The 18,099-nt window shown below is 43.4% G+C and overlaps 1 protein-coding gene across 4 annotated transcripts in view; it reads right to left on the bottom strand.

Annotated features, from left to right (window-relative positions):
- The window catches only part of SDK2 (sidekick cell adhesion molecule 2), a 577,803-nt gene that overhangs the window by 103,035 nt on the left and 456,669 nt on the right, over nucleotides 1-18,099 (bottom strand). For all 4 annotated transcript variants that reach the window (XM_029599248.1, XM_029599249.1, XM_029599250.1 and 1 more), the window contains exons 13-20: nucleotides 16,951-17,127; nucleotides 15,291-15,427; nucleotides 13,937-14,084; nucleotides 13,543-13,683; nucleotides 12,879-13,060; nucleotides 12,280-12,395; nucleotides 1,438-1,633; nucleotides 722-820 (exon numbers count right to left, since the gene is read on the bottom strand). In XM_029599248.1, coding sequence (XP_029455108.1) covers nucleotides 722-820; nucleotides 1,438-1,633; nucleotides 12,280-12,395; nucleotides 12,879-13,060; nucleotides 13,543-13,683; nucleotides 13,937-14,084; nucleotides 15,291-15,427; nucleotides 16,951-17,127 — 1,196 coding nt within the window. The remainder of the gene's footprint in view (nucleotides 1-721; nucleotides 821-1,437; nucleotides 1,634-12,279; nucleotides 12,396-12,878; nucleotides 13,061-13,542; nucleotides 13,684-13,936; nucleotides 14,085-15,290; nucleotides 15,428-16,950; nucleotides 17,128-18,099) is intronic.

Genomic DNA, 18,099 nt, shown 5'->3' with positions numbered 1-18,099 from the left:
TAGATAGAGTCCATGATGTTTATCCCAAGAATAAGCAGTGGATTTCTGCAACTCTATCTTAATAATTGTTAATGGACTTTTCCTCCAGGAACTTGTCCAAAACTTTTTTAAATGCAACTATACTAAAAGCTTTCACCACATCCTCTGGCAATGAATTCTAGAGCTTAATTATGCATTGAGTAAAAAAATATTTTATCTTATTAGTTTTAAATGTATTTACTCAGTAACTTCATTATGTGTCCCCTGGTCTCTGTACTTTTCGAAAGAGTAAACAATTGATTAACGTTTATTCTTTCCATTCCATTTATTATTTTATAGACCTCTATCATATCTCCTCTCAGCCATCTCTTCTCCAAGCTGAAGAGTCCTAATCTCTTTAATCTTTCTTCATAGGGGAATCATTCCATCCCCTTTATCATCTTGGTCACCCTTCTCTGTACTTTTTCTAATTCTGCTATATATTTTTTGAGATGCGGTGACCAGAACTGCACACAATACTCGAGATGAGGTTGCACCATGGAGCGATACAGAAGCATTATGATAGTCTCTGTTTTATTCTCCATTCCTTTCCTAATAATCCCTAGCATTCTATTTGCTTTCTTGGCTGCTGCCGCACACCGAGCAGAAGATTTCAATGTGAGATGGGGATACCGAACAATAGCAAAAGAGATTAGATGTGGGGATAAGAGCGAATGGCCCCCATGCCGCCGCTGCCCCCTACCTGTCAGGATTCCATTCTTCTCCAGTGGCTCCTGCCAGCTCACCTTGAGCGAGGTATCCAGGATCTCGGAGAAGCTGAGGTGGCCCACGGGGCCTGGGACTAGAAACACAAGCACACAAATACCCTAAAGTGGATGAAAAGGCAATCTGAAATAAATAATTTTACTGGATCCATATCTGCTTGCAACCCTTCCCCTCCGCCCCCCACCCCCCCCAGACTGCAAATTGACTATTGGGAGAAGGCTATGATTTTTCACTAAAAGTGTATCATGGGGATGATTTACTTGTGGCAGTTATGGGGTGATGAAACTTATAGAGGTAAATAATGTATGGTGTCTGCCTTAAAATGCTGGGATCACACTGAAGACAAAGGAGAATTTAAAAAAGCCAATACATCATATCAGATGACCATGGGTTAGTGAGGTCAGGCTGAGCCAAGCTCCTGCTGCACATCTGGAACTTGTAGTTCCAACATCTGGAAGAAAAGCAGGAACTGCAAGTCCGTGAATGTAACTGGGTCCAACAAGGGGGGATACACGTCCACACAGAAATACAAATGGTGCAGAAACCAGGACTGGCCCGGCCTCTCCCTTACTCATCTACTTGCAATGTCTCTCTCTCTCTCTCTCGGCTTTCCTTCTCCCATTTATTCTGTAGCCTTCCCTCTCCTGCACATCTGCTTTACAAATTAAAGATCCCTTGGTGGAAGTCTCCTACCATCCTCATGGGTATGCACCGGCTGCGCCGGGCTGCGCGGCCCATCCCCTGGCGTGGTGAAGCACAGCACGGATGTCAGATACTCTGTGAACTTCTTCAGGCCCGAGATGAAACCCACGTGGACGTTGTCCTGGAAGTTAGGCCTCACAGTCACCATGGCTATGTCCTCTTCTTGCCCAGGCTCCCAGGCTATCAGCTAGGGAAAGAAGAACCCCTCTTAGTAACAAACACAGATCTCAACACCACTCAGTTTTCTGCTCTTATCTGGCAGTCCTTTCAAAACAGGGGTGCCAGTTGTCTACATTTCTGTCTCTTCTTCTTTTTTTTACCCTTTACTTTAAGGAAAACAGCAAAGCTGTCCTGGATAGGCATGGTATCCTACAAGGAGTCATGACTTATAACTGAAAGCTGAGATATCCCCATCCTTGGGCAGTGAGGAGGAGAATAACTGGCAGATTAGAAGGGGCCAATTGGGTTTTCTCTGCCTTCATCTACTGTGTTCCTATGCAATCAGTGCTACAATTCCAAGCATGCAACAGGGTTAAAGCAGGACTGGTTTGGCCCGACCAGCAGGCATACAGCCAGTTGGTATCCCTACTTTGAGATGTGCTTGAGCTCAGAGAAGTGTGCAAAATAGAGATTTGTGAGCAAAAAAGGGAAATTTCAAACGCTCTGCCAAAATGATTTCAGACACTGTTTGGTCACATGCTCCTGTCTGAGGAGGCACCGTGTGGATCCTGTGCAGGCTGTGGATCTTTGCCTCTCCCGGTAACAGAAAGCTGCACGTCACCTCTGTTTATCAGAAGTATGCCCTGCCCTGCTTAGCACCATCCTTAAACTGGAAGAAAGAACTTGAGATTTTTGTGAGAAGACTGGCAACCATTAAATTTAATTCAAACTCTCCTTTCCACTTGACCAAATTACTTATCACAGCAAAACTATTCATCTGCCTAGTAACAACAGATCGTTTTATTGTTTTCCCTTTATCGTGCTGTTCTATTCCACTCTTTTTAGAGATCCATCATGTGTGGCTTCTCTCCTTAGTTCCTCGTGACTTTCATCGTGCTTCTGCCTGGTGCCAACTGTTATATCTCTGTAAGTAGAGGAATCTTTAGGAGTGGGCAGGGGGAACAAACTCTCACCCCCTCCCCTCCAACTACCCTCCCAGTCTGGCTGGACCACTTTTGATTGGTTGGAAGGTAAATCACTTGGAGTTTATTCACCTTGAAGTTCAGTGTGCCCCCCCCCCCCATGCCCCCTCATACAAACATTTTTTGAGCCACCACTGCCTCTTATGATAAAATCTATGGACTATTTGGGTCTTTATATACCATCATTTCCTTTGTTACTATGTTACTTTGTAAGAGCTGGCAGTCGGCACTGATGTTTTGAAGCTCGCAGTGCTATGAAACACCTCATTCAAGTCACTCCTGGAGTTTTACATCTTACCAAAAGATGTCACCATTGTACAACAGATGAGTTTTATTGATCATGGGTCTGATTTATCAGAGGTTTACTCCACAAACACAAAATGAAATATATAAGCTAAGCACTTGAGACCCACAGAAACAATCTTATCCAGATTCAGAGAGCGAATGTACTGAGCAGACATTCCCAAGAGGATAGAAAGACTCTCTGTGGACAAGGACAACAAACAGCCACACAAGATAGGTGAAGTCATCTGAGTGCACTGAGTCGGGTCGTTTTTCTCTCAAAGCGCAGAAAGTTTTTTGCTCTTTGAGCACGTGCGGGCCTTCCTGCACGTGAGTTTCCTCAGTCTGTTTTCATCCACTCAGCGTCACCATGTGAATTTAGAATGTCTGTGGACAAGAAGGGGAAAAGCCCATTTTAAAAATGTAAACAATGTGGACATAGGATGTCCTTACTAGATTTGCATACTCTTTGCCTCAAATGCCTCGGGCCAGATCATGCTGAGGCCACTGATTTACTGTGAGCTCCCACACAAATATAAGCACCCAGGCTCATCAAAACAGAATAAATCAGAAATCCTGTTAAAAACACAGGAACAAAGAAGCCGGGAATTGATGGTGGTAGACACAGCAACACCAAGGCAATAGGGCCAAGACACGCCTGTGCCTAAGAGGCATAGTGCCAAACAGTCAGAGTCGATGAGTCGGAGCAGAGAACCATCTACACCAAAGAGGCACAGTGCAGATCCATCGATGCTGAAACACTGAAGCCATGAAGCACTGGTGCTGAAAAAATATGGTGCAGAAATACTGGTACCGAGAATCTCTGGAGCCGAGAATCGCTGGTGCAGGAAAAAAGCATCTTGGACCACTCAGAGCCAAAACTTCAGCGCAAACGTACTTGCAAGCCGCAAGTTACCTCTTCATCAAGCTGTCCCTCCCATCTCATCAAAATAGGAGGAAAGTATTTAAAGAAGAGAAAACATTCAGAAACATCAAGTGGTATGTCTTCACCTCCTGTGTTGGCGCTTCAGACAGAGTCAAAAAGAATTGCATGTCCAGACATCCTACCATAGCAACCACTGAAGGAGTGTCATGCGTTGGTGTAGAAATTGTGGGTTGATATTCGTAGACACATATATGAAGCGAGTGTCTCAACAACAGAAGTCTGCCACTCATCTCATATTGGAAAGGTTGAGGGTACACCTAAAAGCAAAACTCCCACTTTCCTCTTCTGAGAGAAAAAAAGGAAGATACGGCAAAGGGATAACACAAATCAGAAACAATATATGTATAGACCATATTGGACGATTCATGTAGTTCCTATTATTCCGTACTCATACAATCAAATGTACCATTGGACTCGAAACCAGAACGCTACCTGAAGACTCCAAATATCCAGATTTTCTACAGAAAATATGGGAAGTAATATCATTCAGTTTAGAAGAGGACCAAAAGGAAATAAGCAATTTACAAGGAGTCCTAAACTTCATTCAACCTCTGAAACAGGATAAGGTTCTACCAACGCATGATGCTCTAATGAAAGTGCAAACTAAACTCTGGAAAATACTTTTCACTGGACCAACTATAGCAAAAACTATTGGGGTAGATATTAAAAGCTGGCTGTGTAAGTAACTTAGCCAGTTAGACTAATCCGGCTAAGTTACGATGTACAATCAGCAGCAAGGCTGGCTAAGTTTAGATCTGTTCTGTGGGGCATCTAAACTTAGACGTAAACAGCGATGGATTTAGGACATTGCCACCCTAGGCACTAGTGGTGCTGTCACCACCCTCCCTTCCCCTGAATAAGGAACAGAATAGAAGATATAAGGCACAGTCTTCTATGCTCTGCTCTCCCTGCTCACCTTCTCCCTTCATGACTTGTATTGGATTGGCCACTGTTGGAAACAGGATGCTGGGCTTAATGGACCCTTAGTCTGACCCAGTATGGCATGTTCTTATGTTCATACTCTGAATGACAGAGAGAGAGCTGGATTAGGGAGCAGAGTGGGTTTTTTTTTACTCTCTTTATTGGGGGGGGGGGTGTGTTGGGGTGAGCATGAGGCACTGGAGGCTGGAATAGGGAAATAACAGTTTTTCTTTGCTCTGTCCATTCCAGCCTCACCCCTCTCCTCCTGTTCTCTGCTGAGTGAGTGAGATTCAGCAGAGCTGGGAGTCAGCAAATCATCAGCTGGCCTGCTGCCCCCAGATTTTTGCCACCCTAGGCATAGGCCTAGTGTTCCTATTGGCAAATCCAGACCTGGACATATAAATTATATGGCTAACTCGCTCTGCCTCCGATCCGCCCAGTACACATCCACTTTTTGTGCGTGTAACGTTTAGCCATATAAGGGATTATACAGCTAAACGGTGGCTGCTGAACGTAGGCACATATTCAGCAGCCACTGAATAAATTCTGCTTATCTGGCTAAATAGCGCTGAACACACTTTGAATATCTACCCCATTGATATTAAATATAGAATTCAAAAATGTCCCAGGCATGAAAGCATGCGACTCCCACATGAAAAAAGCTAAGACGACGAAGATGTATTCAAACTCACCACCAGGTAAAGATCCAAGGATTCTTGATATGATTGGCAAAAGGGTATATCAAGATGTTACCTTGCAAGCCAGAATTGTTGCCCATCAAATACAGATGATACAGTACCTCTATAATAACTCTGAGAAACTACAGAAAAGATCCAACAACCTGCCAGACGAAGAGAGGCAAACCTATAATGAGATCATCACAGACATGAAAGATTGTGCAAAACACATCACACAATCTATTTATGACTCTTTTGACACTGCTACAAGGGTATCTGTAACAGCCATCTCAGCAAGAAGGTTGGCATGGCTAAGGACTTCAGGCCTCTGGGATGATGTCCATGAAAAACTGGCAGGTGATTATTTATTTGACAAAATAAAAGATACAGTTGAAGCAATAAAGAACCAGAATACTGCTCTTCAGTCTCTCACTTCTGCTCTACAGGAATCATCAACACAATGGTAATACAAACAAGAACCTTACAGAAGATCATACTTCTGCTCACAGAGGAGATGATATAATCCATATTATACCTACAGACAACGTCCTGTAATCATACAGCAGCAACACCAGCCAAAACAGCAGAATCAGCAACCACAATCCAGACAACAAAATCGAAACAGATCTCAACAAAGGCAAACCAATCAGCCTCCAATAAGATCCACTCTGTCCTTTTGATCCCAAACTAGCATACTAACAAAAAACATTTCCAGACCTGGAAACAGGAGGAAGAGTTCAATTTTTTTCAAAAAGTGCAGGAATCAAATAACAATGGACAAATGGGTTTTGAAAATAATTAACAAAGGATATTTTCTAAACTTCTAAATCTTGCCACCTTCAAATCCCCCAGTTTATGAACAACATCCAATAGATCAGCTGACTATTCTACAGAGGGTGCTGGAATCACTTCATTGGACAAAGGCAATACAACCAGTTCCTCCATCTCAAAAGGGAACACGTTTTTATTCCAGTTTGATTCTGAAAAAACAAAATAAGAGACCTTTGCTCAGTACTACATCTCGGAGATTTAAATACCTACCTAAAAAAAGAAATTCAAGATGAATTCTATAGGTACCATATTACCACTCCTACAAATGGGAGACTGGCTTATGTCCTTGGACCTAAAAAAACACCTATGCGCACATTCCAATCAACAGAGCTTATTAAAAGTACCTAAGGTTCACCCTAGATCTGCATTAACAATACAATATGTTGCCTTTTGGTCTCTGAGCAGCATCCAGAATATTCACCAAATGCCTACCAGTGGTAGCAGCTCACCTATGAAAACAGAACATATTAGTATTTCCATACTTAGAGAGCTGGCTAATATCGAGAATATGCTATGAAAATTCAATCGAAGACTCAGTCCTACTGATAAAAGCATAAATTATGAAAAATCCAAATTCACATCAAAACAGCTTCTGGAGTTCATAGGCATAAAGTTGAATATGATCAAAGCGAAAGCATATCTTCCAATGAAGAGAGCAAACAAATTTAGCAGCTTAACACAGGAAGTGAAAGTGAAGAAATGGAGAAGAGCCAAACAATACATGAAATTATTGGGATACATGGCATCAACAGCAATTGTAACTCCTTTCGTACTATTAAAAATGACACAAGCACAATGACATCTAAAAAGCAGATGGAATCAGCTCATTCAACCACTGAGCTCCAAAATCCACCTAAACAACGAAGGGAAAAATTCACTCTCATGGTGGACAGAAAAAAGAAAACTTCTACATGTTCAGAATTTCCGCTCACCAATAATGCAAACTATAGTGATAATGGGCACATCTCATCATGGATGGGGAGCACATCAACAACATCTGTACACAAGGAGACTGGTCGAAAGAAGAATCTATTCTTCATATCAAACTTCTGGAGCTGAAAGTGATTTTCAATGCTCTAAGAACATTTGAGCCTTGGCTGAAGCATAAAACCATACAAATATAAAGGGACAATCAAGTAGGCATGTTTTATATAAATAAGCAAGGAGGAATAGGATCCTACTTACTCTGCAAAGAGTCCATGGCTATATGGAATTAGACAACCAAAAGGAAAATGCAGTTCTCAGCACTCTATCTACCAGGAAAGAACAATATAATAGTCGACCAATTAAGCCATCAGTTACAACCACATGAATGGTCACTCAACAATGTCATACTACAGCACCTTTTTGCAACTTGGGGCACATTGGGGTAGACCTTATTGCATCTCCATTCAATCACAAAACTACAGAAGTATTGTTTGAAAAGACCATCACAAGACACAATAGCAAAGGATGTCTTTCTAATTCCTTGGAATGAAGAGATGGTATATGCCTTTCCATTGCATTAATAGTAAAGATAATTCTGAAATTAAAGAAGGACAAAGGAATGGTGATCTTAATAGCTCCCTACTGGCCTCATTAAAGTGGGTTCCTTTGGTTGATCAGACTGGCAGCAAATGTGCCTGTAAAATTACCGATAATTCTGAACCGAAATTGGTAGTGCCGCCCCAGGACATTGAAACGAAGATACTTCTGGTGTTCCTGACTGATCAGGATGTGAAGGTAGGCCTCAGTCAAGTCGAGAAAGGCAAGGAATTCACCTGAGTGAACCGCTGCTATCACCACCCTCAGGGTCTCCATTCAAAAATGGGGGACCTTGAATGCCTTGTTGACTCTTTTGAGGTCCAGGATAGGTCGAAAGGAGCCGTCCTTTTTGGGGACAATGAAGTAGATGGAATACTGGCTGGACCCCTGTTTCTCCTGGGGGAACCGCAGGTTCTATTATCTGCATCTGCTAGAGACAAAGAAATACTGAAGGGATGCAGGGTGAGCACTGTCCTGATATAGGATACCCTTTCAGTTTTTCTCTGTCTCCATCTGCTGGACAGGAGGCTCAACCCACTGTCTGGACTGATCCGGGTGCGTACAGGGAATTTTAATTTTTGAAATTATTTGTTTTCACTATGTTTTTATTTTATTTTCATAATTTTATTTTGTTGTTTAAATTTTGTATTTATTGTAAGTTTCAAATTATGATGCATGTTTTATTGTGAGCAGCTCAGAATTTCAGATGACGCGACCTCTAACTTTTCAAAATAAATAAATAAATACATACATAAATTGTTGGCATGGATATTGAAAGTAACATGATAATGCAGGTACATTTACCACAAAAACCATAAATGAAATTCTAATCGCATCCTGAAAACCTGCCACAAGAAGGTCCTACAATTTCAAATGGAAAAGGTTCACTAATTGGTGCACAAATCAAGGAGAATTCCTTTCCCGTGTTCAACTTCTAAAATTCTCCAGTACTTACTAGAATATTTTAGCACTATATGCTCAGGACACTGGGCTAAAAAGAAATTCCATCAGAGTACATTTGAACACCATAGCAGCTTATCACGACATGAATGAGGGAAAGCCAGTTTTTCCACGACCATTCATAAAAGGACTGTATAACCTTAGACCACCACTATAAAACCCTGCACCTCAATGGGCTTGAATATTGTGTTGACACGGCTTTGAACCAATGGCTATTGCAGATATGAAGTTCCTGGCATAGAAAACCTTTTTTTTTTTTCCTAATAGCAGTCACATCAGCCAGAAGAGTAAGTGAACAACAGGCATTAGTAACTTATACCCCCGTTCTACCCAGATTTTCGAAAACAAAGTACTCCTCAGAACTCATGCAAAGTTTCTTCCAAAAGTAGTATCACAATTCCATTTAAATCAAGAAATAATGCTACCGGCGTTCTTTCCTAAACCCCACCTGTCAGTGGAGGAACAAGCATTTCATATCCTGAACTGCAGAAGAACCCTCTTGTCTTTCTTGGACAGAAGGCAAACACTCAGGAAATTGACCCAGCTTTCCATATTATATGACACAGCTGAAAAAGTATCAGCCGTTAAAGAACAGATTTTATCAAGAAGGTTGGCACTATGTCTCTCTCATTGCTATGCATTCATGAGGCTGGAAATACTGCACACTGTAAAGGCGCATCAGATACGAACAATGGCCACGTCAAAGGCAATTCACAATTAATAAGAAAATAAGAAGTTGCCATACTGGGTCAGACCAAGGGTCCATCAAGCCCAGCATCCTGTTTCCAACAGTGGCCTATCCAGGCTACAAGTACCTGGCAAGTACCCAAAAACTAAGTCCATCCCATGTTACAATTGCTAGTAATAGCAGTGGCTGTTTTCTAAGTCAACTTAATTAATAGCAGGTAATGGACTTCTCCTCCAAGAACTTATCCAAACCTTTTTTGAACCCAGCTACACTAACTGCACTAACCACATCCCCTGGCAACAAATTCCAGAGTTTAATTGTGCATTGAGTGAAAAAGAACTTTCTCCGATTAGTTTTAAATGTGCCACATGCTAACTTCATGGAGTGCCCCCTAGTCCTTCTATTATCCGAAAGTGTAAATAACCGATTCACATTTACCTGTTCTAGACCTCTCATGATTTTAAACACCTCTATCATATCCCCCCTCAGCCGTCTCTTCTCCAAGCTGAACAGCCCTAACCTCTTTAGTCTTTCCTCATAGGGGAGCTGTTCCATTCCCCTTATCATTTTGGTCTCTCTTCTCTGTACCTTCTCCATCGCAACTATATCTTTTTTGAGATGCAGTGACCAGAATTGCACACAGTATTCAAGGTGCGGTCTCACCATGGAGCGATACAGAGGCATTATGATATCTGTAAGGCTGCCACATGGACAACTATACTGACTTTTGCAAAGCATTACTGTCTGGATAAGGACTCATGGAATGATAGTTCATTTGGATAGGTAGCGCTTAAGAGTCTTTTTAAATAATCGAAACAAAACGGGTTGCAAAATAAACCATCGAAAGCCAGAACTACTTTGAAGCAGCTCTCAGGTGAAGAGTCCCATGTCTGTGGCTATTTGTTGTGCTCAACTACAGAGAAAGCAAAGTTGTTTACCTGTACCAGGTGTTCTCCGTGATCAGCAAAGCAAACAGCCACACAGTCCCTCCCACCTTCCCAGGAAGTTTACCAAGCTTGGAAAGAGATTGAGGTGACTCCCGTGTGGGAAGGCCAGCGCATGCTCAGAGAACAAATTAGAACTTTCTGGGCTTTGAGAGGAAAAAAAGACCCAACTCAGCGCAGTCAGATGATGTCACCCATCTTGTTATGCAGTTCATGGAGATCAGGTAAGCAACTTCACTTTCACAAAAATCCAAAACTCTTCTCGTAGCCATCGCAAGCTCACTTAACCAGCTATTTTTCTGTATCCATCACTTTGCATAAAAATTTCCCAAGGCAAATTGAGACGTGACAACTGGCGGAGGTTGGCTGAATCTCACATGTGAGCAGAACTATAATGTAGCACTATAGGCTCAGGACAAGTAAGAGAAAAATCTTCATTTTCCTCCTCTGTGCTGCTTAGCTCCAACTGCTGAAAACCCTCTCTGGAAATGCTGCCAAGCGGCAGCATTTCCAGAATGCACAGAGGTGCTTCTGGGCTGCGTCCCCTTCCCTCGTTTTATATGCACATAATCTCTGTGTTCTTGATATGTTTGACTGCTATGTACTTAGCCATGGTCTGTGCCCTTTTCCTAGACTCCCATGATCTGTAAGAAATACTCTTGTCTTTCATCCGCCACTACCCAAACTAGTCTCAAATTAATTAAACACCATTTTGATACTAAAGTTAATCATCAGAAATCTTAATTGACATTTAATAAATTATGTTGTATCTCTCCCTGGAACATCTTGATTGACAATTAAGTTTCAAAAATTCCTTTTGAGTACTTTAAGCAACACACTTAATGTGGATTAATTATACTTCTGAGCCAGTCGCAGAGTCCCTGGGGCCTCCAGAAATGTTTCCTGTCATTCTGAGTGGCTAACACATTCCCTCCCACAAAACAAAATAAAAGAATAAACCCCGCCACCTGTAACATGGTGAAAGGGCTTCAGAAGGCCGACAACCCGGCGGATTCCATTTCAGATTCTTGTCCCCTCCTGGTATTCCAAGTCCCAGCTCTCTCCATTCTGGAACTTGTAGTGGAGCTTCTGATTCCTAAAATCCATTCAAATGCATTCTAATCCCCACACACGGCCCCCACATAACAACTTTGGTCAGAATGCAGTGTGCCCTGGGTAATCGCCATGTCTTTTATTAATAAACTAAATACCGCAGTTATATCCTGCATACTCAGCCTGCTCTCTGGCATAACCATGTCCTGAAAACACAGTCTGTCCTCTGCAATAACTCATGGAGCGTACTGCATACTGAACGTTACGGGGAACAGTATAGCTATGGACTGTGATTCATTACATTGAATTAACATATAATAATTACCCAGAGATATTGTAGCAGCTGAGCTGGCCTCTGCATATTGGTGCCTTCTCCACAGCTCACCTAATACACAACTGTTAGGTAATAAAAGGGATCACAGCCTGCAGAGTCTCAAGTCTCCTCAAACACAAGCATAGCTTCTAGAAGGAAGCAATGAAACCAGAAGTATCTTTTGAAGGAAGAGAATATTATTCTGGGATGGGGTGGGTCCACTTTTCCGTAAGTCACATCAAATCTGACATTAATGATGTCAGAGAATGTAATCGTGAGGATTTTATAGTGTGTGTATGTGTATATGTAGGGGTGTCAGCGTGTGTGCGTAAGAGAGTGTGTGTATATGTCTGTGCATGTATGTGTGTGTGAAGCTAGTGCTCTGCGGGATAACAAAAACCCTCTGTATCCAGCTCCAGGCAGACACCAAAAGATGGATTCCGGCCGTGGGTGTTTGTTTTCATTTTCTGCCAGACCTGCCTCCTCCATCCTCGTGCAGTACAAGCAGCAGCATGCTGTGACGATGAAGCCGTGCCGTTTGCTAGCACTTACCTTGTAACCCTGATTAATGCCGTTGATGAACTGCGGACTGGGGGGGTTCCAGGTGAACCTTATGGTGGTGGAATTAATGGCCTCAGCCTGGACGTTTCCTGGAGCCACGGTGGGAACTGAGGGAGAGCACAAATACCTTTACTCTTTACAGCTCTGATTATTCAAAGCACCCAAACAGCCAGCACCAGCAAACTGGGCGTGCCAGGCTTAACTCTCACCCCAATGCATTCTGGTAGTTGTAGTCTTTACATTCCTATTGACCTGCACTAGTGCCACAATGCCCCGGGATGATGGCTTACAAACCCCCAATTTTAACTAGAGTTATACACACTTCTTAACAAAAACACGAACTGCTATGTTGAGTTTCATGGTGGTGGATGAGAAGGAAATGTACTAAAGTACTGAGACAGTGAGAAAAGAAAGAGAGAGAGAGGAGAAGGACAGTAACAAAGAGAAGGAAGGAAGGCGGCAACTGGCACAGAAAGAGGATGAAAAAGAGCAGGGGGAGCCTGGTCAGGATGCCATAGGAAAGCCAAAACAGTAAGAACAGCCGCACAGAGTCACTAGAAGTCAGAGCCGGGCTGCTCTCCGGACCCCACCTCCCTGCAGTGTCCATTCGGTCACTTTGGAACTGTAGACCCCCAGCCCAGCGCTGTTGAAAGCTGCCACCTCTATCTCGTAGTTGGTCCAGATGATGAGGTCCTCCAGAATTAAATTGGTGACATCGGGGTTGGAAATGTTTTTGTACTGATAGCCGACGGGCAAGCCAGAGAGGCAGTACCTGGAGAAAGAGAGTTACCAAAAGTTCTGTATTCTCCCCCACACAGGAAGCCCTTCTATGGTCAGCAGCGACGCCGGAGATATTCCTCTTATCACTAATGACGAGAGCATAGAGAGACTTTTATAGCCAAAAAGTACTATGCATATGCTACGCAGTGATAAGTAGTCTCTTTATTACGCGCTCTCACTGCAGTAAATATCCCTTCTCTAAACGGAGACGAAAGCAGATATGATTATTTGATAAAGGCAGCGCAACCTGTGATATTATCCCTACTGAAGAGCATGCAGATGTGCTGTCAGTAGTGATAGTGGCCCTGGGATGCAGCTTACACACCTCTTCACCTTCAGTGGGACTGAAACATTGCGATAGAATAAGTTCTTCTGCCAGGCTTGTCTTCATTTCCTTTTTCTTGCTATTCTCCTCATTTCCGTTCACACACACACACACACACTATGCTGCCCCCACCCCCGCCAGCGGCCAACCTGATGATGAAGCCCTTCAGGACGCCGTTCTGGTGGCTCTCAGGGGGCGGTTGCCACTGGATCATGATGGACTGGTTTGTCCTCCCGCTGGCGATGACGTTCTGTGGAGGGGCACTGGGTGGCTCCTCCGGGAGGGACACTCTGGGACGGAAACAAGACATGATCCAGAAATGCAACACAATATTTCCTACCACCCTCCCTAAGACAAAATCTTCACAAGGTGGAGAGGAAAATGAGGGGGAGGTGTTAGGTGTGTGAAGAAAGAGGCTGAGAGAAGTGAGAAGATAAGAGAGTGAGAGAGAATGGGAAGTGGGAGGGTGAGAGAGCAGGAGAAGACAGAATGAAGAGCGTGAGGAAGCAGAGAACGAGCTGCTGTAGGCTCTCTTGCGGTTACCTCTCTGTGTCCTTACTGTACTGCCCTTTTCCCACGTCGTTGACGGCGCAGAGCCGGAACTGGTAGGACCTGGCTGGGATGAGTCCTTGCACGGTGACAGACGTGGATTCAGGGTCGATATTGGACAGGAGCACGGTCCAAGGGGCATCTGTAACACAGACACAGTTCTCAATAACTTAGAAACATCAAGCACATTTAGGTGCACAAAAAAAGAACTCGAGATACCTACAGGGACCGGATTCCACCAACCAGCTTTCCAGTTGATGGCAGAGGGGAGGTGAAAGGTATATTTTGGGGACCAGTGAAAGAGATGAGGCCTAAAGTGACCTTCCCATTTCTCTGATACACTGCGCTGAGTGGTATTAAAACAGGAGTTTCAGGTCGTTTCAAGGACCAGAGGAATATCCTGTTTTCACGAGTGTTCTGGGAGATAAAATCCTCACAGAATGGGAATAGCAGCAGGCTGTGTGTGTGTGTGTGCGCGCGCGCGTGCATGAGATTCTGAGTGTGTGTATAAATGTGTGCAAGTGAGGGGGTGCATGCCTGTCTGCGAGAGTGAGCTCTGTGCATTTGGGTGAAGGTGGAACACAGAATCTGCCTGTACCATGCAGTGGTAAAAGGAACTGAGATGGAGCTGATCAGAGGCAAATCTTGCAAAACTCTAGAAGAGCTCCCGGGTAATAGCAGTGAGGTCAAAGAAAAGGACATTCATGACCAATACAGACAGTCATTCTTCACTCCCTCCTCCCCCTGTAATATGAAGAGACAGCTGAGGGGGGATATGATAGAGGTGTTTAAAATCATGAGAGGTCTAGAACGGGTAGATGTGAATCTGTTATTTACACTTTCGAATAATAGAAAGACTAGGGGGCACTCCATGAAGTTAGCATGTGGCACATTTAAAACTAATCGGAGAAAGTTCTTTTTTACTCAACGCACAATTAAACTCTGGAATTTGTTGCCAGAGGATGTGGTTAGTGCAGTTAGTGTAGCTGTGTTTAAAAAAGGATTGGATAAGTTCTTGGAGGAGAAGTCCATTACCTGCTATTAATTAAGTTGACTTAGATAATAACCACTGCTATTACTAGCAACAGTAACATGGAATAGACTTAGTTTTTGGGTACTTGCCAGGTTCTTATGGCCTGGATTGGCCACTGTTGGAAACAGGATGCTGGGCTTGATGGACCCTTGGTATGTATGGCATGTTCTTATGTTCTTATATCTATCTGCCCATCTATTTATTCTCCTTTGGGTGCTGAATTTTTGCACAGTTAGTGTCTTATCAAATAATCTTCCATCGGTTTGCTACGTGCTTCTGGCCTGGGGTGTGTGAGATGTACAGGGTGTGGCTTACTGTTCTCTGACACCTCCATGATGTACCGGAGTAGGGGACTGTTCCCATCAAAGGCCTTAGCCCAGGTCAGGTTAATGGCTCGTTTCTCGAAGGTGCTCAGCGATGCCACGGGGTTTTCAGGACCATGGGGCAGCTGTCTGCAGGAGGAAGCAGACACAGACTGGACAGTACAACATGCGTCACACAGCAAAGAGTAATAGTAACCTGGATTCTCGACTGCTGAGGACACAGGGTAAAGATATGACATCATTATTCATGTACGTTCAAGAATCCAGAAAATACTTTCAGACTTCTGGAAGAACAGTGATCCCTAAAGCTTGCCTCTGGCTGCCCGCTAATTCCAGTGCCCTGTGTAGCTGGGTATGACAAGCAGACACTCACAGACACTGATGTAATAATCTGTGCATTAAGAAACCATGTGCTGGATTTCAGGGCACAGTTTTAACGCACAAATTGAAAATTGCTTTTAACTCCTTATCCAGTAAGTTAATGCTATGATAATGCATTGGGAGTTTAAAAAAAAAAAAATCACATTGACTGTAAACTGTGCGCTCAGCACAGGCCAAGCACAGATATTAACTCAGGAAGGTGGGGGTGCATTCCTTGAAACACGGAGAGAGAGTACTTATCTGGCTTAAATGGTGGTGCCTAACTGCGGCCAGTCAGCTGGATTAAGTCCGTACTTATCCAGCTATCTGGCCAGATTAGGAAAAACATCTTTTGTTTTCGCCTGCCCCCTTGGTTTTAAGTGTCAGCAAGGCAACGCTGGAAACTTTACTCCACCTTTAACCGGGAGTTAAGTTTCCGGTGTTAACAAAACCCAGGTTAGGCCAGCGCACCTCTCTGCATCGGGGAGCACTGCTTAATGCCCTCATTTGCATGGGATTTCCATGAGAGGGCGCTAAGCAGGACTCACATTTTTGTACGCACATTTTGTGAGTGTAACACTCCTTGAATGGCAGTAAGGTTTATGCTCACAAAATATGCGCTGAAGAGCGGGCAAAGCTGTGCGTTTGGCTGAACACACCTTTCTGCATCGGCCTGTCAAGATAGATGCTGCAGATTAGACAATACACTGACAGATCTATTACCAGACAGACAGATAATGCAGAAAGACATATGAAGATGTTTTGCCATGAGACCTTAGATCATCATCTGATAGGTCTTTCTCATCCTAATCAGAGCACAGGTCTCACTAAACGTCTCTCTCTTTCTTTGGTGTATATTTATTTATAAAACCTATTATTTATTTATTTATTTGTTTGTTTGTTTATTTATTTATTTATTTATACATGTTTTTATACCGACCTTCATGAAAAATATCATATCAAATCGGTTTACAAGGAACAGTGTGATAAAACATTAACCTTAACATAAACAAAGTTGCAGGAAAGTTACAATAAAACAGGGGTAATGGGGCTAAGGGAGTAGAAGATGCTAGAAGCGGAAAGAGTAACTCAGTAACAATAACGGTGCAGTAACAACATATCAAATAAACTGTGCTATGTGGCGTACATTGTAACATAAATGATTGTACACACTGACTGGATAATTACCTCACAAATCATATAAAGCACATCTCAATATTATCTATTTATAAAACATATAAGGAGGTCTTGGGGCGCAGTCAGGCATGGGCTGGGGCAGTCTGAGGACTCACCTGACTCGCAGATGTGCGTTGCGAGAGTCATTTCCTCCGGCAGACAGTACCCGGCAGGTGTAGGTGCCGATGTCCCCTGACCACGTCTGGGAGATATGCAGCGACCCGTCGGCATCCAGCCGTATCCTGGGGATGCTGTCAGTGCTGAGAGCTGATCCGTCTTTCTCCCACACGTACCTGGGGGAGGCGAGAAGGTTGTGGCAGGTGATTACAGGGGAATGACAGACACCATCAGGCCTCAGGCCTTTAGCAACTCTGCCTGAAATATCTGGCTTTGAATAGCTCCTTTTTCCTGTCTGCCTCTTCCCTGTCTCTTGCCTTTCTCTATCAATCTGCCCTTCTAGCTGTCTCCTTGCCTGTCTCTCTGTTTCCCAATTTCAAGATGTAATTATAAACTGTCGTTTAAAAAAAAAAAAAAAAAAGAAAATCTTGTCAAACAGAACACAGAGCTTCTTATAAATCTTTTGATTGTCAACCTTGGGATGAGGAGGGAGACAGGCATTTGTCTCCATTTTTCACCCTTGGCTCTCTCTGCCCCCTCCCCCCAGCCCTCCATCCCCAGACCTTCGGGGGCTGTCATAGTGGCAGCAGTCACTCTTTCTCCCTCCCGGAGCCTGGGTGCCCATACCCAACCATCCCTCACATGGATGGCAGATCCCAACCTGAATCGTTCATGCTGCAGCCTGAGCCACAGGGCTAGCTCAAGCCTGAACCCTATCTGAAGGAGAAACCTCATAACGTGTTAAGAAGGAATTTGGGCTGCAAAACCTGGAGAAACAATACAGAAGCCCTAGCGAGGGAGGAATATTTTATTTAAAAAATCTATATTTAAAATCTTTTCTATACTGTCGTTAAGCGGGTGCCATCACAATGGTTCACAATAGGACACAAAAACTATATGTTGTATAAAGTGTCTGGAATTCTAACTCTTAAACAGGTGCCACCAATATACTGTAACATAATTTCACAATAAATATTATTTGGTGGGTGTTATAAGCCATGTCCACTTTTTTTTCTTACTCCGTTATAATATATAGTACTATCAACCTAATAAAAGAAGCTTGACTGATGTGTCGCAAATGCGCAGTAGAGAGCAGCTCTACTGCACATGTGAGCAGCTCTACTGCGCATGTGCGGGCAAGCACGTCG

The sequence above is a fragment of the Rhinatrema bivittatum genome, chromosome 4 (genome assembly GCF_901001135.1).
Source record: "Rhinatrema bivittatum chromosome 4, aRhiBiv1.1, whole genome shotgun sequence".
Classification (NCBI taxonomy): domain Eukaryota; kingdom Metazoa; phylum Chordata; class Amphibia; order Gymnophiona; family Rhinatrematidae; genus Rhinatrema; species Rhinatrema bivittatum.
This window is presented reverse-complemented; position numbering and strand designations above follow the sequence as displayed.